The 21,583-nt window shown below is 42.6% G+C and overlaps 1 protein-coding gene across 1 annotated transcript in view; it reads left to right on the top strand.

Moving 5' to 3' along the window:
• Kcnk10 (potassium two pore domain channel subfamily K member 10) overlaps positions 1 to 21,583 on the top strand; it is a 135,687-nt gene that overhangs the window by 74,005 nt on the left and 40,099 nt on the right. The window contains exons 3-4 of the mRNA XM_005343428.2: positions 4,963 to 5,080; positions 13,555 to 13,715. Coding sequence (XP_005343485.1) covers positions 4,963 to 5,080; positions 13,555 to 13,715 — 279 coding nt within the window. The remainder of the gene's footprint in view (positions 1 to 4,962; positions 5,081 to 13,554; positions 13,716 to 21,583) is intronic.

Below are 21,583 nucleotides of genomic sequence, written 5' to 3'. Positions count from 1 at the left end.
CCATCCATCCATCCATCCATCCATCCATCCATCCATCCATCCATCCATCCATATATCTGTCTTTCTATTTATGAACCATCTATCAATAGCATACCTATCACCTACCCATCTCCTATGATCTATCTATCTCTCATCTATCAGTACCTCATTTCCCAGGCATCTATCATCTCTCCATCCCTTGCCATCTGTTACTCTAAGGCCTCTTGGACTTGATTGCGGTTGAATTTGTAGGTGAACAGAACATGCTCACCAAGTCAGAGGTTATGACCCAAACTGATGTTAATGTTGGTTGAATTTTCACCACATACAACTTTATTTATTTTTTTGAAGGTTCTGGAGTTGAATCTAGCTAAAGCCTTAAACAGCGAGACAAGTGTTTTACCTCTGAGCTGTCGCCCCAGCCCCATGTAACGTCTTTTAAACTCAGTATACACAGTACAGTTGTGTCATTGCTTAAATGTTCATGAAGTGGGCGCTTTCTTATTTCCCTCCCCACTTTTTGTCTTGAGACAGTGTCATGAAGCCCAGGTTGGCCTAGAACTCTATGTGTAGCCTTGTACTCCTGTTCTTTCTGCCTTTGTTTCCTACGTTTTGGTATTAAAGATGCATACTTCCACACCCAGCTTTAGCTTGACTTCTGTGGCATGAATACAAAGATAATAAAAACATTAAAAATTTATTTAATTATACAATGTTTACTTGAGCTCAGACCATTAAAATCATTGGATAGTACTTTAAAAATTAATAAAGTTAATTTTAAATAAAATTAATTTTAAATACAAATTAATGTTAAAACCATAGACTCATTTAAAATTACTGCTATTTAGTTAGAACAATGTCCCTATTATATATAATTTAAAAATGCTAGATAAATTTTAAGTAGTTTCACTATAAGTAAATGATAATTATTTGGGGGGTATAAGTATGTTTGATGTATTTGAACATTACACAAAGTACAGCATATACTAAAGCCTTACATGGTACCTCAGAAATGCAGTATTTTTTTTTATCAGCTACAATTTAAAGAGTTGATCCTCCCAATTCAAGTGGTAACTATTTTAACTAGGTTTACTGGTCATTTAAACCTTATTTACTTCTTATTTAATTTATTATTTTTGTTTTCTTTGTTTTGGTTTTTGTTTTTTTAAGGCAGGGTTTCTCTATGTAGCCATGGCTAGACCTCTCTTTGCTGACAAGGCTGGCCTCGAACTCACAGAGTTTCACCTGCCTTTGCCTTTTGAGTTCTGGAACTAAAGGTGTGTGCCACCACTGCCCAGCCAGTCATTTTAATTTTAGATAGAATCAAAGATCTAAAACCTTACCAAAAGTTTGGGGGCTCGCTAGAAAGCATATTTTCACCTTCTTTCTACTTTCAAGTCTTGCTCCTAGTGGATTTTGTCTAGAATATTAGTGGGCCCAAAGCAACCCTTTTATACAATTTCCTTAGAACGGCTTCCCTGGGCATTCGGGTACATGGCCCACTTTATATATAACTTAGGGGAAAGAAGGGCGTTGACTTCACAGATATGAAACTATCAGATGGAGGTGCTCCTAGCAAGTACCCAAGCTCCTGATTGCTGTGAGGGAGGTCCCTCCTGCCTACACGCTAGGACAATGGCCATGCTTGGTCTTCGTGTGGTTATGAGGATGGAAGGGGAAAAAGAGTGCATTTTGGGTATCATGTGTAGAGAATCGAGCCAAACCATCTGCTTTGGGCTAGACAGGGTTTGGGTCAAGGCTTCTCTGCTTCCTGCCTTTGTGACCTCAGATGTATTAGTTACCTTTCTCATATCTGCTGCAGCATTGCTGAAGTGGGAACAATACCACCCTATTGGGATTTGGGGAGAGAGTAAACTTGGAGGTACTTCTTATGTGCCTGGCTCAATGCTGGTGCTTGAAGAGAGTTAGTTTCTTTCCCTTTCAGTATCCATTAACTGCATTATTCAAGAAAAGTGAATCTTGAAAAGGCACCTTACTTCAGATCTTTCGATGCAGCAATAATCACGTCCATTTGTCTTTCTTGCAAATCTGTATTTTATGTGTGGCACTGGGTTTATTTATGATGTTTGTGGAAAATTCTCAGCCCTGTGAGACTCTGCTGAACATAACCCTCTTTCAGGTTTTATGGAAATGTTAGGTACTGGTGGTGTGATTTGAAGCTCGAGTGACCGAGGCCTAGAACTGTCCTGGAGGTATCACCCGTGAGTGGCATCCTCAGAGGTGGATAGATAGTGAGGAAGGATCTAAGATTCGGTTAAGACTGACGTGGTAGGATAGCTCTCACACAGCACAAGGGATGTGAGGTTTAGCACTAGAAAGAACTCCCCCGCCTATCTCCCTCAAAAACAGAGGAGAGGCTGGGAGATGGCTTAGTTGGCAGAGAGCCTGAGATGCAAGTATGAGGACCACAGCATCCACATAATGACTAGGTGGGATGGCTTGCATGTGCAATATTTGATGTGCAATATTTGTGTTGAGGAAGGGGAGACAGGTGGATCCCAGAGCTTGCAGGCCAGCTGGCCTAGACAGTTGGTGATCTCCAGGCTTGGTGAGAGATCTCCTTTCTAAGACAAGCTGGTGAGCGATAGAGGATGACACCCAAGGGTGACCTCTGGCTGCCACACATACATGCATACCTATGTGTAGCAATGCTCAGTAGATCAGAATGCAGCGCCGGGTTAATAAGTAGTCCTGTCACCCAGCGCTGATTCAAGCCATTGACAGAAACATCTGTGCACAGCCCATGCAGCTGCTGCTAAATTCTGGGGTGCCTGCGTCTATGTCAGAAACCATCGCTAGCACTACCCTTTATAATGCTTCATATCCTTAGGGGCAAGGAGGACTAAAGACTTAAACAGAGACTGTCTTTACCCTGTCACCTAGTCAGTCATATTTGCATGCAAAATCTATTCGACAGCTTGTTTTCATACCGCCTCTGAAGTAGGAAAGGTATTTTTGCATATTTAAGCAGTTATTTATAAAAGGACATAAAGAAAAAAAATAAACAACAGAAACTCTATGTAACCCGCCAAGGCTAAATAAAATATTCATCGTGTGGCGATTTATAGAACAGGTCACTTATCCCTGTCCTAGAAAGCTTGACTGATCTCATCAAGCACTCATACTGGAGAGAATAAGGACTTTCCAGTTGTTCCCCAATGTGTGACAACCACTATGTGTCTGAGCCAAGCTTAACGGGCACTGTTGAGGACACAGAAATGTGTCTCATTATTCATGCCTTGCTCAGTTCTAACTCTGTCCAGAATGTGGAGTCTCAGTCTCTCTAAGCAGCTCATGCCTCCGTCACCTCCTCCTTGGAACTCCTAGGTGGAAGGCTTCTTGTTACAGTTCACAGTTGTGGACTGCAGGTGCCTGGGATGCATGATAATCAACTCCTTCTGCCCCTAGACTGAAGCAGGATGGTAGGACCAGCTCAGGAAGGGCCCCCGAGAGGATTTATCTTCCTCTGCTCATGCTGAAGTGGGGGACAAATTTTAGGGTTATGTTGAGTTGGTGCACAAGCATAAATTTGGGAAGGGGACAATTTTGGAGCTGTAATATGTAGATTGAGGCACTGGGGAGAAGCAGGACCTAAATCAGACCTGGGTGGTGGGCATAGTTTGTGGCAGAGTGTAATCAAAGACACGAGGGAGTGAGGGAGCAGCACCCCAATGACTGGCGACAGTTTCATTGCGGGTCAATGAGGCTGGGTCATCACCATAGAGGAGGTAGTGGGCATACTGAGACAGAGTATGGGATTCCAGTGGTCACTGAGGAGTCGGTTCAGGCTGATTAATAGAATGAGAACAGAACAGGACTGGTGAGGGGGCTCCTGGGTAATAGGGGCTTCCTGCTGATCCTGACCATGGGAGTTCCTTCAGAAGAACCTGTATGCTGGAAGGAGGGACCTGACTCCCTCAGGCTGTTCTCTGCACTCCATCTGTGCACCGTGGTGCCTGCACACCCCTTCTCCCCAATACAATTTCAGTTTCAATAATGTAATACAATACAGGTTGATGTGGGTGAGGGTGAGCACCCCAATGATACCTAGGGAACTGATGCTATAGCCATGTACTGCATAACAGTGCAGTCAAAAATGGGCCACGTACATGACGGTGGCCCTAGTAAACTTGTTGATATCATAGTAATTTTTGTGTTGGTCTATTTTATGATGGTTATACATTGAACAGCCATGACCCTGAATCACACTGCTGTCTTTACCAAAGACAGTCATGGGCTGATAATATTAAAGGGACCACCTCATTAAATCCTTATAGCTATGTTACTGGGTGGTGGTGGCACACACCTTTAATCCCAGCCCTCGAGAGGCAGAGGCAGGCTGATCTCTATGAGTTCGAGGACAGCCTGGTCTACAAGAGCTAGTTCCAGGACAGGCTCCAAAGCTACAGAGAAACCCTGTCTCAAAAAAAATTCCTTATAGCAAGGGAAGGTCTCACAGTAAATTAATTTGGCTTAGAGAGGTTGAGGTAAGTATCTAAGATTCTGGTATTAATAAAACACAGAACCAAGCTGATCTGACCTGGTGCCTGAGTTTTAAATTCCTTTGCTCTTGGAAGAAACTCAGTGGAAAGCACTTTAATAATACAGAAAAGAGTGGATGAAAAAGAAACCTATAGCCTGCCCTTCCAGAAATGACCACTTCGGGTGAATGCTCTGGTAGACATCTATCTGGACACACAGCAGTGTGTGTGCATTTTGTATAATTGAGGCTACCCCTGCCTGTAAGTCTTATTTAAACTTATGTAAAGTTTTATATAAGTACTCTAAATCTTAGATGTTTCTCCCACTTAGAAGTCATCCTCTGATTTTCATGGGTGTATGGTATGCCACTTGAAGCCTGTCCTTTTTTCTGCTGCACCGGCAGTGTCTAGCTCCTCGCAGGTTCTTGAGCAGTACGGCAAATTATCAGATTCTTACTTGTGCTTTCCCCTCTCTTTGCAGCATGCACTCGATGCTGACAATGCAGGGGTCAGCCCGGTAGGAAACTCTTCCAACAGCAGCAGCCACTGGGACCTCGGAAGTGCCTTTTTCTTTGCTGGAACTGTCATCACGACCATAGGTATCCAACCATTTACTAATATCTTTTCCTCTGCAGACCTTTCTGAGGAATGGGTAGACAGAATTTGTCTTCTTAAACTGTAGTAGCAGATTCTCCCTACTTGGTCCAGTGAACACAGCTGTTGGGGCTGCTTTCAGAGCAGGGTGGAGATTTCCGAGTGAAGAGCATTTCAACAGAAGGAACCTAATGCCAAGGCAATGGGAGAAGGCATGGCCTGACCAGTTGAACTCAGATTGCTCTGTTGTGTTCAGATTCCATTGTAAAGATGGAATCTACTTCTTGGTAGAATTCAGACAGTGGGATGAAAATGATCTACAAAGTTGAGTATGGGGGAACAAAACACCCTTTCTCCCTCTTTAGTTTTTTTATTATTCCTGAGAAAATAACTTTCATCTCATTGTCTGATGGTTTCAGTGCCTACCTCTGGTGTCTTAAATATCAAATTGGTACTGCTACTTCTAGAATTTTCAGTTTTAGGGATTGTTTTTGAGCTTCCCACTGTGCAAGCGAAAGTGTTGGTCTCCTTCTTCCTTCCTGGTCCACTTCCTTGTTTCTGTCTTCCTAGGATAGTTTGACTACATAAAAACCTGGGTATTTGCCTGTAGCAGACCCTTGCACATGCTCTAGCAACTTACCCTCATATAAACCATCATTACTGCCTTTCTGCAACAGTGTCAGTCTTATTTTTATGAACCTTTTGTTTTCTGATACTTAGGTACTGTGAATTTTGTCTTAGCCATTATTTTATAATAGTATATAATAACCTTGATGTTCTAGTCATTAGCCAGTATGCATTGATCCTGATTATGAGTGATGACATTTCCCTTTCCCATCTTTCTCCACCACACAATTTTAGCTGACACCATCTGTTCAGTGTTTGCCTTAACACGATTAGTGTCTCTTCTAGCATGTGATTTGTCAGCTTTAAGTGATATGTGCATAGACATGGGGCAGAGGAATTGTCTTCTGCAATCAGGATCCCAAGACAGGTCCATTTGGCAAGCTACTTGCAATGGAAGAAGCCATATGGTGCTTTTCCATGGTTTAATTTGAATTCAAAGGTTTCAGATCCAGGGATATTGATGGTATAATTCTTAGAATGAGGCCAAAGGGCTGAAAATCCACAAGGCCAGTGGTATAAATCCTGTTGACTACAGGTCAGAGAGGTTGGGGTTCTGATGTCAAAGAGTAGGAGAAGCAAAATGTTTCTGAGTTGTACATGCTTATGTGAGAGAGACAGGCAGAGAGAGATAGAGATAGATAGATAGATAGATAGATAGATAGATAGATAGACAGATAGATAGACAGATAGATAGGTAGATAGAAAGACATCTTTTCAATGGCTTCCCCTTTTAGTTCTATAATGCCCTCAGCCAATGATCCTGTCCACACTGAGGATGGATTTTCCACACTTAGTCCATCAACTCACATGACAATGCCCTGTGGAAACATCTAGAAACATTTTTTACGGACACATCCGTAATAATGCTTTTTTGAGTAGTCATAATCCAGTCAAGTAAACTAAAATTAACCACCAACTCTCTAATCTAATTAGATGACAAGCTATTTTACACCTGCAATTTTTAAACTCATTAACACTAGCTGTTGTCAGCGTTTCAAGTGTCCATTATACATGTAAGTCTGCACCTAGAAGCCTTTTTGACCTCCAAATCAGGTTAGGCCATTGGAGTTCAGAGACTCCCTACACCCAACAGAGAAAGTGAGTGGCCTGGGCCCTCATGTGCTATGAACTTTAGCCAATCCAAGGACATTGTAGTCATCCACCAGAGAAGAATGATGTCATGTTAGAATGTGTTTGACAGTCTGGTTATTAGAATGACGAAAGGCATCATGCATTTTAAGAGGATTTGTAAAAGAATTAAATTCGAGAAAGTCTTGGTCATTTCAAAAGGTATACTTTGGAAAATGCTCTCAAAATGCTGGTATTGGATCCATGAGATTTTAGGGGATATTACATATAATAGATTGAAGGCCGGGCGGTGGTGGCGCACGCCTTTAATCCCAGCACTTGGGAGGCAGAGGCAGGTGGATCTCTGTGAGTTCGAGACCAGCCTGGTCTACAAGAGCTAGTTCCAGGACTGGCTCCAAAACCACAGAGAAACCCTGTCTCGAAAAACCAAAAAAAAAAAAAAAAAATAGATTGAAAAACCCTATTCATTTCCTTGTATGAAATTACTAAATCAGAGTTTTGTCTGAGGCATTGACAGGACCCATGCTGGACTCTGAAGTATCTGTCTGGCTTTCAGAAAAGCACTAACGGTATTTATTGACACCACCCATCACTCATAATTTTTTTAAATTCATCTTTGTCCCAACAACAGTATCTACAATCTTCCCTTTCCTCTCATGAGCCCTAGCTCTGGAGACAAATGACGATATCTATACAAAGCAATTCAGTCTGTGGCCAGAATAATCAGTTCAAAGATGGCCAATGAGAATTCTGCTTGAACTTTAGAGGAAATGGCTTCCTCACTTCCTCCCTGGTGGCAAACCCAGAGAAGGAAGAGCCAAGCCACTGCCCCTTACTGTCTTCCCTTGGCAGGTTATTCTGTCTAGACTTGAGCTAACCCTGCTGGGGTAAGGAAAGGGCTAGAGGTAAGTGGATCCTGCTCACGGTCTGTGAGCTCTGAATGGAGCTACTTGCGAAAGTACTAAGAAATATTAAATCTTCTATTTTTCCAGAGTCAGAGGGATTTCCCTTTGTTTAGGTTTAAGCTAGTCTACATTAGATTTTCTATAATCTAGACATTTCTAACCAATGTATACAGACATAAGAGAGTTGATAGAGGGTCCATAAGTATCTTTTGACCCCATGACCAGTGACTGATTCTTCTGGCTACTGTAGCCGCCATCTTTGGGCCACATGATCTTGCTTTAAGTCTTAGGCTGAGCTGCCCTGTTGATGAGCCCCTGGGTTCATGTGTCCTCGTCTTGGCTATTTGAGAGGCTGCTACCTCTGCAGAAAGAGGCTGGCCACTATGTCTAAGCAGTTGTATATTCTAAATATACACTCCAGTATTCCAAATCACAAAGATGCTGGCTACCAGCAGGCAACCACTCCAAAGCAAGGATGAAAAGAAAACCAAACAAAAATATAACCCACCACTCGAAGATTACAGGAGGCTGGGTTCTTGTTCTATGCAACTTTCCCCTTTCTTTCTCTTAACTAAGACATAATGAATTCTAATTTGAGTACTATTTAGCTGAGTAAAATTTAATCCCAAAGTGTCATAACAAAGCCAGACAGCTAGAGCAGTTAAAATGAAATGGCTTGATGCAATGTAAGCAGGAATGAGGTGAGAAAACAAGCCGCCACAAAAACCAAGTACTTATGGTAAGTTCATTTCAAGACTTGCAAAGAGGCTTGCAAGTAATCTCAGGGCTGGTCATTCTTCAGCTGCCCCTGAGAAGTTGCCCACTCTCCCAGAAGTCGGGCAAGTGGAGCAGTTATCCCAGGAAGCTTTATCTCATTAACCGGCAGTTCATATCCTGGTCTGCTGGCTCCAGATCATATAGTTTGCAAGCTAATATTGTTCACGCTTCCCTGATTAGCAGTGTTAGAGCTCTGGGGTTCACTGCAAAGTCCGTCTTCGATGGCCCCCTTCGGCTCACTGTCCGTTGTTGCGGGAGGTCCTTCTGCTCCTCCAGCCTATAGCTGCTGAGATACCAGCCCATTGGGGCGTGGTCTCTCTCCCTTTAAAAAAGTGGCCACTTCCCTCTCCTCCCTCTCTTCACTTCCTGCTCCGCTGGCTAGGCTCCCTTCCTGGTTGCGCAGAGGGCTGATGGTGATCTGTAAGTTTTTTCCACTTTAAATAAATACCACCCTATTAATCATAATTCCAAACTGCTGTGGCATTGTTTGTGACTTACGCCTTCAGTCCATACTGTAGTTACATGTGGAGGGATTAAGATGTTTTTACTTTTGTGACCCTCTTGACACCACAGTGCAAACCTTTATGCAGGAAGTAGGTTGTTTCCTTGGGAAAGGCCCAAAGAAGGGAAAAGTCCTTTGCTCTGTCAAAGGGCACAGAACTTTGCAGGGCTCTCCTCGTGACTCTCATGAGCAGCATGACGTCACGTATGTACGAAAGGCCTTTTCTGAAAAGTGACCCTATTACTCAGTATCAATATACTTCTCAAAAGAGCCTTTTGCATGCTGATAGATACAGAGATTATGCTTGTATCATTAGCCCTCTGTATTTGTGTTTTCACATCATAGAGTCCACCAATTATGAACTGAAAATATTCAAATGAAAAAATGTATGCACACTGTACTGTTTTTCCATCTCATCATCCCTTCAACAATACAGTCTAACAGCAATTTACATAACATTTACATTGCATTAGCTATTGTACGTAGTTTAGATTATATGGGAGGAAGTGTTTAGGTTTATATGCAAATATGCTGTTTATATAAGAGAATAGAATATCCTTGAACTCTGTTATCTGCACGGGCTCCTGGAACTGGTCTCCTCTGAGCATCTGGGAATAGTCATTCAGCAAAGTAAATACATTTAGGAACCTGTCCAAACCAGAAAAAAGACTGTTCTGGATCAAAGGTGCCTTGCAACTATTTATTTCCTTCATATCTGATTCTGATATGAGAAGCCCCCCCCCTGCCTTTGATTATTGTCTCTGCTGGTAGACCCATAGCAACTAGCTTTTGTAAGCTGGAGGGATGATGTTCACTCTTGTGTGTGGATGCTTTTATATGGACCATCATTTCCAGAAAGGCAGGAAATGATCACATTATTACTAATGGTAAGAATCAGACCTGGAAAAATTAATTAACTTATCCATTAGGTCACAGTAAAGAAGCAGTGGAGTCTTGTGTCATTCACCCAGTGTCACCTGCCAGGACTAGCAGGGCTTGGTGCAGAATGGAAACACATGTTTCATTATTAAAAAGTAGTTAAGAATAGCAACGTGGTAGCATCAAAACATTCAAACAAGCACAGGACTATGGAAGGTCTCTTAGGGTTTACAGCTGTCAGGGAAATAATACGGGCAAGAGAAGAATGAATCTCAGTTCAGTCTGATTTAGGTAGCTGTTGCTAGTCCAAGACTTCAAGAGTCTGACGCCAGATCATTTACTTTAGCCGTATTTAAGCACAGAACAATTTTGGAAAGATTTTTCCATTGTTTTCTGATAACAATTAACTCAGTCCGAAGTAAGCAATAAATTTAAGACGTGTTTACCTTGCGATTCTTTGCAAAGTAGATGTTTTCCTCAAAGACAAGTTCTGTTGATTCTGATATAGTGTCCAAGATTTAGGGTCTAGGTAAAAGAATTGAGGTAAACATAATGCCCGTGGGTGTCAGGATTAGCCTGACCCTAAGATAACATAGAAGTCACCTAGTTGTAAAGTTCAAGTGACACCACTCCTAAGGATGAGTTTTATGGAATGGAAGTCATGTTCAAGATTTAGGTTTGGAATAAGTGAAACATAAATTGTGGGAAATAAGGTCAGAGCCTGGCTCATCAGACAAGCAAGGATCACCAGGTTTACTCCAGCCATTCCAAGCATTCTAGGAAGAACAGCTATATACCTCATTCCACTGAAGAGATGTTATGTGTTTAGCTTTTCCTGATTTCCCCAGTGCTTATCCATGTGCACAAAGACTCGTTTGCCCTCAACACAGGACCTTTCTGAGTGTGAGGTCCTGTTTGACTTACACAGCTCCTGCATGCAATAGAACATTCCGGTGCAGACAGGTGGCTTCCACAGTCATGGTGTCGCAAAGATCTGATCTGAGCACCTAAGAAGCATGTGGAAAGTTCTTTGTGTCTCAGGATCACGTCTTTAAACACTTGCTTTTTCCTTAAGGACTTTGAGATGTTTTCTACTCAGGGGTGATCAGAACCAAGACCCATCTGGTCCTCTACTACAAAAACCTCGTTGTTTCTCCTTGTTCCTGTTCAGCTGGCCATCCTTTGCTTAGAGTCAGAAGCATTGGTTGGTAGAGGGCCTTCTGGACTGCCTTTGCTCTCCTTTTGTCTACTTCCAGTGTGCCAGTTTAGTTTTTTTTCGAGCAGCAGGTGAACTGCTCTATTTCTCAGCCTCAATGGTATTTTGCTGCCTAAGAAGCACCGCATTTACCACCCAGCCTCTGTGATCATGGATCCACTTAAGTCATTGCACTAATGCAGCTCAAGGTACACACACACACACACACACACACACACACACACACACAGTGTGTCAACTGTACATTAATACATTCATACATACATACATGCATGCATGCATATTTGAATTTTGCTTTATTAACACCCTTACTGGAGAACTTCAATTTTATTTTACTCTGCTATTCTAATCTGCGAAATATCAGCTAGTTCTACTACTGCTACCACCAAATACTCTTCTGGTTCACATTTTCCTTGAATGTTTTCAATACCCTAAGTCTTGGAGAGATTCCACGGGTCTAAGGACAGTGGGGGTGTTATGAGGTAGATATGAAACCTCCTTGCTTTTTGATGGTGCTTCTAGGGACACCTGCATCCTCTGTGAGCACACTCAGGACATGTGTAGAGCTTGTCTGGATGAATAAATGCACACTCAGCAGGGTCAGGGCTTCAGATTGCCTACGTCTGCAATATCTTTCTGAGACGGGCTAAAAGAAAACCTGTATTCCCAGAAATGAGGCTGTCACGAGACAGCCAAGCTAAAATTGTTAGTGTCTCTACAAGTTTCTAGAATGTTTCCAAGGCTCACCTCCAGCCCCTATGATGTGAGGCTGCAGGGGCATGCTCGTTCTCTTTCTAACAGAGTAAGTCCATGAAAATCAGACTAGTCTAGGTGAGTTTGCTTGGCAAGATAGTTTTGTGTAAGCTCCTAAAAGCATTAGAGAAGAAGTCCCAGGAGCTTTGTTGCACATTTAAATCAACATGATAATGAGCAAAAGAAAATAAGATTAGGAAGTCTTGCCTGCACACTCATCTAAGAAATGGAAAGGGAAGTTTAAATAAGTTGTGGTAAGAGGTTTGAATGATTCTGAACAGAATATTGTTAAGGAAAACAGCCAAGTGACTCATCCCAAGCAGAGTCTAACAGCGAGCTCTGCAGGCCCATGGGAGCATGAACAACCAAAAACGTGTTTTTTTTTTCTGGTCATACTGAGAACTTTGTTCTTTTCTGCTATGTTCTCTAATGTGTCACTTGCCATGGACCAATACCTCATCCATTGTATGGATTCAAAACCAGGCCTCACTTAAACTGTCTGAATTGGGGAGAACGTTAATTGGCTGTTTTAAGTCTGTAATGCTAACTGTCAAGAAAATGAATATCAATTACATCTTATGTAAATTGTACTAATATTATAAGCCCCATTTGTATGGAATTAGGCTGTCTTAGTTAGGGTTTCTATTACTGTGAAGAGACACCAGGGCCACATCAACTCTTACAAAGGATAACATCTAATTGGGGCTGGCTTACAGCTTCCAGAGGTTTAGCCCATTATCATCATAGCAGGAAGCATGGCCTGCAGGCAGCCGGTGCTGGAGAAGGAGCTGAGAGTTCTATATCTGGATCCTTGGGCAGCAGGAAGAGACTTGCCATAATGCGCCTAGCTTGGTGAGACTTTACAGCCTCCTCCCAGTGACATGCTTCCTCTGACAAGGCCTCACCTCTTCATAGTGCCACTCCCTATGAGTGTATGGGGGCTATTTTCTTCCAAACCACTATAAAGTCTAATACTCATGAGACTTGAATTACTTACGTAATGGCAAGCCTCTTAAGAATGCAGATGTTCATATTTTCAAACAACTATACTCTGTGAAACTCATTTTAATTGGCCTGACTCTAGATGGAATCTTTCGTGTTCAAACATAGATTCCATCCACAAACATTTATTTGGCTCTGATTGTTCTGGGTGCAAGGGTAGTGGGTGGAGATACAAGAGCTGGGGATTGTGTGCCATTTCTAATAAAGAGAGCTGGGCACAACTAGACTTCACTGTCAATGGGGGAAAGAGACACAGAGGCTTTGCTTACTCATCAGGTTTCCTGGGCTAGGGAAAGGCAAGCCTTTGTCCCATCTGAGTTTGTAGTAGACCATATTTCTTTTTTAATGTTCAACACCTATTGCTCTATGAGAGCAGATGTTGAACACAGTGAGACCAGGCAAAGGGGATACCTGTGGGATGATACTATAAGAAGGGGCTTTTGTCTACAGAGGCAAAGGTGAAAATTTTTGTGTCCATGATGTGTGCTATTTCTTAAGAGAAAAGTATCATTTCCATTAGAAACGCAATTCAGGCTGACCACACATTTCTTAAGTATATTAAGTTCTTGGAAACATGGAGACTGTTTATATAGAGAAAAGCGAGGGGGCACTGCTTTGAAATGTAAAGGGCTTTGGAGAACATGAATTCTGAGGATTATTTGGTCAATGCTTTACTTTCTCTGCCACCTCACTGCTTTCCCTCTTTTTCTCTCCACTCTTTCTCCCCAGGGTATGGGAACATTGCTCCAAGCACTGAAGGAGGCAAAATCTTTTGTATTTTATATGCCATCTTTGGGATTCCGCTCTTTGGTTTCTTATTGGCTGGAATTGGAGACCAACTTGGAACCATCTTTGGCAAAAGCATTGCAAGAGTGGAAAAGGTTTTCCGAGTGAGTACTGCACCAATTTAAACCCTCATTACCAGATTCGTTGGTTTTGGCCTAATACGGTTTAGAAGCAGCAGCAAGGGCTCTGTCCAAATGAAAGAGCTGGATGCTACGACTGCGTTTTATCTTTTGGCCAATGGTAGAAAGAGGACTGTACCTAAATGTCTTTTTCTGGAATAACTTCCTGCCTTGTGGTGGGTGGTATAAGTACTTGTGGTGGTATGTGAGTACAAAATTGAAGAAGGTTGGTTGAGTGTGGGCTATCAACACAGGTATCCCCAACAGAGGTGAGGCACACTCAATGCCTTAGTCTGTTTAAGTTGCTCTGATGAAAAGCCCGAGGCTGGAAGGCACATAAACAGCAGAAACTTACTCCCCACAGATTGGAGACTGGATGTATAAAATTAGGTGCAGGTGCCTGGTGAGAGGCTGCGCTCCCTTTTCAAGGTGCAATTGTCACTGTGACCTCTAGAGAGGAGGCACTAAGACCTCATGTGGTGGATGGGTGGAAAGGAAAAGGGGTTTGACACTGGAGGATGACTCTTTCGTAAGGGCTATAACTTCATTGGTGGAGGAACCCTCATGACTTAACCCCTTTGAAGGCCTCACCTTTACAGATCACATTAGCCAACACCTGTCACATTTGAACCATAGCTTAGCGCCCCTTAAAGATGCAAGGTGGCAAGCAGGCTGAATGATACTGTGGGGACCCCAAAAGTTGAGTTAAATCTCCAGAACCTACATGGTCATAAGAGAGCCGACCCTTACAAATTATCTCTCGACTTCCACCTATGGGTTATGTTTACATATGCATGTGTATGTGTGCATGCACATACAAACACTTAACAAATGAAAAAGATGGAAGATGATTTCTTTGCTGTTTTTAAAACGATGTAGAGAAATACAAACCCATTGTTTCATTGTTAGAATCCCTTCACTTGTTTAACTCCTGCAGTGTCTCCAGGGTATCCTGGATTCTGAACTTCTCTGTCCTCTGTTCTGTGCTTCATGTCTCTTGCTTCATGGCTCCTCCTCGTTCTGCCTCTCGGTGCTCAACAACAGGACACCAAATCTCTCCATTATGCTAAGGCGTGGAACATTGCTATTATTTTAGTACCTACCTATTTTCCTCTTCAGAACATTGACTTGAGGAGTTTATTTGCTAATGATGATAAGTTTGACCTCTGTAACAGGCATGTATGACAGATGTGAGGGGTCTAAGGTTGTCAGTGACCTTTAAGTCATCCCTGGTCATTTGACTTCATAAAACTTGTGGTTAGCTTAGCCATTTCTGTGCTCTTACTTAATTTTGATGTCATTCTCACGTCTTTCTGTCCTTCATCAGATGCATAGCTGGGTCATAGTCACATTCAAAAACCCAACAGTCCTGTGAAGTTGCTTCCATTTCTTTATCAGCAAAAGGCACCAGAGCCCAGAACAACTTTAGAAAGCTTTGGTGATGGTTAAATGGAATAAGGGGTTGGCAGGAACTTGGCCCAGGACCAGAAACAGAGCTCAGAGCTGCTGTCCCTTCTGAGAGGAGAGCTCGCTGGCAGGCTAGCCACTCACTCAGATTTGTGTATATGCGAATTTTTCTGGAATGTCCCACAGCCTTTGCTCCCTGGGTGCTGGCTGAATAGCCAGCCTCATTAGAATGTGCACCTGTTTCCTCAGCGGTCACCATGGAAACCATGGTGCTCAGTTTCTCAAATGTTTAGGTCTTCTTAACTCCAGACACAGCGACTTTGTCTACAAAGGGCTGTTTTGAACTCTTCGGAGGTGATTCTTAACCATCGGCACAGCCCTTTGAGTTAGGGAAAAATAGATGCACTGGCTGAACACTCAGGAGAAACAGGAGCGTTCGTAGAGCATTCCCATGGAGAAACCACGGATTTGGCATTTCCTCTTTTTGTTGTGGCTCCTCTTGGTTTCAGTTTCCTTGGTCAGAGAAGAAAGGGTTAGATTGTAGCTTTTAAATCCCCCTGAGCAGATTTAGTTATTGTATTCTACAGGAGGCGAGAGATTGCAATCACTTTACTGCTTAGACTACCAGTGGGAGCAAGCTATTCTCTTTTGAGTTGTTTCCAGAAGGCCCTTCAGTAGACTCTGGTCAAGCCTGAGCCTTTCCACATTTCACTTTTATGCTGATGGCCCATTCAGGTTCTTGCAGCACTGGCAAAGACAGAATGTTATTCAGGAAGGTGAGCAGACATGTCTTACATCAACAAGGCCAAAGTCAAGGTGTTGGGCCTGATGAAGCTCCAGGTTTGAGGGAGAACCTGCTTCCAAGTGCATTCATATTTGGAAAACAGTAATTACTGCGTTACTTTTCCTGGGGTGGGTACTCTTTCTATTCAATTTAGATGGGGAAAGTAATTTCAAACCAAAGCAATAATTCCATCTAAGCCTAGCTGAGTTTGGGTTTGCTTACAGGAGTGTGCACGAAGGGTTACTTACAGAAGCTTGAGTGACTCAGGCAGCTGCATTACTAAAACCTCTAAGGGTGTTAACTTACAAAAGCTGCACAGTGGAGCACCCTGCGCAGTTTGTGGGTAGCTAGACTACCAAGTCTCCTCCTCAGGGGTTGCTTACTGATTATTAAACCTCAGCAGGGTCCTCACAAATACTGGGAATTTCATGAGTTGCGATCCTCTCTGCATCCCCCACAAGGCAATGTTTCCATCTGGAGGAAATAGCTACAAACATGGTTCTTTGTGGTTGTAGGACAGAAATCCCTGTTTTCTTGATGGCTCATAAGTAGGAGCCTTTTTTTTTTCTTTTTGTGCTGTGAAGAGGCACCATGACCACAGCAACTCTTATAAAGAAAACATTTAATTGGGGTGGGTTAATTACAATTTCAGAGTTTCCGTCCATTACCATCATGGCAGGGAGCATGGCAGCGTGCAGGCAGATATGGTGTTGGTTACATCTTGATATGCAGGCCACAAGAAGTCTACTGAGACGCTCATGAGCATAGGACACCTCAAAGCCTGCCCCCACAGTGACACACTTGCTCTCAGAAGGCCATTCCCACTCCAAGAAAGCCACACCTCCTAGTAGTGCCACTCCCTATGAGATTATGAGGGCAAATTACATTCAAACTACCACATCTCACTCCCTGGCCCCCATAAATTTGTGACGATATCATCACGCAAAATACGTTTAGTCCATTTTCAAAAGTCCCCTTAGTCCACCACATTCTCAGCGATGTTTAAAAGCACAAAGTTCAAAGTCTTTTCTGAGATTCCTACAGTCTCTTAACTGTAAAGTAAAAATAAAAAAAATCACATATTTCTAATATATAAAGGCACAGGATATACATTGCCATTCCAAATCACAGAGAAGGGATCACAGTGAGAAAATACTGGACCAAAGCAAGAACAAAACTAGCTGGGCAAACTCTAAACTCTGCATCTCCATATCTGATGCCAAAACGCTCTTCAAATCTCCAACTCCATTCGGCTTTGTTGGCTGGAAGAGACTTCTTTCTCCTTGGCAGTTTCCACTTCCAGTTAGTGGCTCTCCCTGGCAGGTATCCCACAGCACTGGCGTCTCTCACAGTTTAGGTCCTCCAAGGCAACCCAGGCTTCAACTTCACAGCTTCGCTCAATGACTTCTCTGGGCCTCTTTTCAGGGACGCCCCTGGCACATGCCTGGCCTCAGTGACTTTCTTTGGGCAATGGAGGCAAATTCCATAACTCCATTCTTCTGTGCTTAACTCTAAAGTCAGAACCACGTGGCCAAAGCTGCCAAGTTCTGCTGCTTCCTGGGGCTGGAACATGGCCCCCTCATTCAGTTACATCTTTACCAGCTTTCTGTCCTTCACTGTCTAAGCTTGGCTGTGATGAAACGCTCTGTGGACTAGGCTTGCCTCAAACTCAGACATTTACCAGCCCCATCTTCCCAGTGCTGGAATTAAAGGTGTGCCCCACCATATCCAGCTCTAAGCTTTTCTCTAGTTGCTTTTCACAAGTTGAAAATGTAGCTGGGTGGGATCTTGCCCTGAGATCACCGTTCCCTTTGTTTTATTTCTTAATCTGTTCATCTCCTTGAACACAGGAGTTAGCTTTATTTCACTTCCTGGTGCTCGTTCCTCCTCAAAATGGTCATTTTGTAATTTTCCCTGCTCACCTTCTCCTCTTCATTATTAATTTTCATTAGAATTACCATTAAAAGCCACATGACAGTCTATAATAGACTGTTTCGAGATTTCCACTGCCATTTGAACTAATCCAAAACTTAATCCAAAATTCTTCGCTTTAGCCTCAGGCAGACTCTTCAGATAAGGACAAAAGGCAGCCACTTTCTTCACCAAAATATTGCTAGAAAAATCTCTAGGCCATATACTAAAATTTTTCTCTGAAACTTCTTGAGTGCGCCTCCAAGAGTTCAAATAACTTAGCACCTCTGTCTTCCATGTTCCTACTAGTATGGTCTATTAAGTAGCACTTAAAGCATTCCACTGCTTTTATAAGCCAAGGTACCAAAGTCCAATTTCCTCCAAACAAAAACATGGTCAGTCTATCACAGCAATACCCCAGTCTCTGGTACCAACCTGTTTAAGTTAGGGTTTTTATTGTTATGAAGAGACACCATGATCACAACAACTCTTATTAAGAAAACATTTAATTGGGGTGGCTCGATTATGATTTCAGAGGTTCAGTCCATTATTCTCATAGCAAGAAGCATGACGGCATGCAGGCAGATGTGGTGTTGGTTACATCTTGATATGCAGGCCACAGGAAGTCTACTGGGACACTTGGCATAGGAAACCTTAAAGCCTGACCCACAGTGACACACTTCCTCCAACAAGGCTATACCTATTCCAACAAAGCCACACCTCCTAGTAGTGCCACTCCCTGTGAAATTATGGGGACCAATTACATCCAAGCTACCACAGAGCCATTTTCTCAGTTTTGCCCAAATGCTTTATTACACGCCTCCCCCCCCCACCCCCCAGCTTCAAAGCCAAGGATGGTCTGGATCCTCCTCATACTTTGGATAGCCCTGACTTCCACTCTGGCTCAGCTGGGGGAATGGTCTCTGCTTTTGCAGACTCAGAGATTAGATTAAGCCAGTGACCACAATCTGTCTTAAAGGTCAGCCATATTACATTACGTAATTATGGGAGCAATAGGTCCCTGTGTCACAGGGCCTGGGCACTGGAGTAGTTTATCTCCTGCAGGCAATGTAGACATTCTGTCTTCGGCACTGGATTTATGAGCATGCTTCATGTTAAGAAACCTCTTCCCGTTTTCCCAAACCATTACCACTTTCCCCTTCTATAAAGAACAAATGAGAGAGTTTGCCCTTCCTGCTGCCTCACTTCACTGAAAACATTTGGTGGTGTCCGCATACTTTCCCACCCGTGTGTTGTGGTCGCTCCCTATTTCAACTTGCAGTTCCCAAATGACATATGATTTGGGATATATTCTCACATGCTTATCTGACAGCTAATAGAGCTCTATTAATGTCTTTTGCCCATATCTAAGTCAAGTTGTTTTTTTCTAATTGTTGAGTTTTAAATATTTTGATTATTAGATGTGACTTTATTAGATGTGACTTTAGAAAATATTCTGTGTAACTTGTCATTTTATTCTCCTAACTACATCTTTTGCACAACAGATTTTTTTTTTCACACAGTCTAGCGTATTGACCACTTTCTTCATGCGTGTATCTTTGGTATTTATTCAAAAGGTTATTACGAGTCCTGCCCAAGGTCAGCTAAGTTTCTTCTGTAATCCGGGTATTTCTTAGTTGCATAGTTCCAATTTAAGGCTGTGTTACATGTTGAGTTAATTTTTGTGAAGGGTATAAGGTCTGTTGTATTGTTTGCATGTGTACTGTGTGTGTATATATGTAGGCAGGTGTGCACACATGCACAAGCATGGCTTAGTTTTTTTCTTTTTCTGTCTCATCCAGTAGAAATGGATCACTTGACCATTCCCAGCTGTAAGAGAGGTTAGGAAGGCAAGCATCCAAGAAAGGGCGATTGAATTGATTGAATGTGAAGAACCTCTTTCTTTCCCCAAGGGGCTGAAAGGAGGTGGGAGGTAATGGTTTTAAACTGAAAAGAGAAAAAACAAATAATTTTAAAGCCTTACCAACCAGATCTCTTCCAAATTAGTTTAGGGATGTTATCTAGCATTAACGGTAGGCCTAAAATGTACATTTGGGGTGGCCTATATAAATGACAATCAGGAAGCAGACTACACTTTTTCGTAATGAGTGCCCATAAGGCAGTCTTTCCATGGCAGCCCTCCCTCTCTTCTAATGCAGGATCGCTTGTGAGACAGGATAGGAAGGCAGGGGACATTATAGGGCTGTGAGAAAGAAAAGGAGCCCCTCACTCTGGAGTCTGGTTGGAGACCCTTACCACCAGAGAACCAAGAAATCCACAACAGTTAATTGCCAGGGCCCAGTTTTGGCTTGGGTTCAGGTTCTGAGGTCAGAAGGGGCATCAGTGTAAGGAAAACTTCTAACCACCAAGTGGATTGCACTCAAGTGATCTGGAATAGCTCAGGCCATCTTTATTTATACTTGATTATAAAATACTCTATTAAGAGTTTTTCTTACCAGGGTTACACGAACAGTTTTCTTATTGACTTCTAATTTTCACTTTAAGAACACAACTTAAGGAATACATTGTAATCATTATGACATCCGTCATTGTTCCCCGTTATGCTTTCCCAAATGTACCTTCCCACGCCCTGCATAACCTTATTCCAGACACAGAAAATTCAGCACTTTTGCAGGCTTAACTAAATATCGAGCCAGATGCATCCTGCTCTCTCAGCACTGGTGTCAGCTGGTGGTGACTTCCAGTTACAAAGTTAAAAAGCAATAGACAAGGGTACAATGCTTTAAGGGCAATAATATTCAAACCCAGACAATTATTTCATATCTGCAAGATATGCTTTAATACAGTTCCCTTTTCTCCAAGAGGGTCCCGCGTCTCAATCTCTCTGTAAAAGGTAGGTTTTAATAAGACACTCTTTTCCCATCTCACTATACCATACTTTTTTCTACCATTACAAGCTCCTACGTATGGCAAAGATGCATCTCTCCATCCACATTCTGCATTGTGTTTTTTTCCTCTTGGAACATGCCAAATCCTACCAATAATTCTATGCTTGATGTCCAGGGAGCTTACTCTCAACATTGGTACTATGTGTATTCCTGAAGCTTTTTCCCTATTCTGTGTCTGCATGCCTTACTCCCCTTTTCAGAACTGCAAGGTCTTGTTAATGTTCTAAGTGTTGTTTTAGAATATGTATCTCACTGTCTCTATTGAGTCAGAACAGTTCCCAGGATTAGGACTTGCAGTTAGTAATTCTAGATAAGAGATTCGAGAAACATTAGCCCCTGGCTGAATCTTAGGGGAAGACATTCAAGAAAGAACAGAATTTCCAGGAAAAATTACAGCTGTTGCATGTGTGACAGACAAAGTAAAACTAAAAATCACCCAAAGGATCACTGATATAAAGAGAGAGAACAGAGTCTGGAAGCTGCTCGAATTTTGCAAATTCCTGTGCTGTCTCATGGACTATTATTGGTCCTTGCCAAGTAAGAGTCCATTTCCGCAGGTGCCTTGCCCTGAGGAACCCCGTCGAGCAGGTCGTTATATGCTGATCTGAGTCTAGACTGTAAGGCTCCCAACAGTTAATGCTTGCTCATGAATCTTTCCATACTATAGGTCTGCAATTTTCTAGAAATTTCACAGAAATGCATTGCACAATCTCTAGTGGCTCCTGGTTTTTTTAACTTCGTAGATGGTCATCCCATCCCAAGGCAGTTCCAAAGCCACTCTGTAGTCTACACACACACACACACACACACACACACACACACACACACACACAGAGAGAGAG

This window comes from Microtus ochrogaster, chromosome 1, assembly GCF_000317375.1.
Source record: "Microtus ochrogaster isolate Prairie Vole_2 chromosome 1, MicOch1.0, whole genome shotgun sequence".
NCBI lineage: Eukaryota > Metazoa > Chordata > Mammalia > Rodentia > Cricetidae > Microtus > Microtus ochrogaster.
The sequence above is the reverse complement of the archived record's forward strand: the minus strand, read 5'-3'. Positions and strand labels throughout refer to the sequence as shown.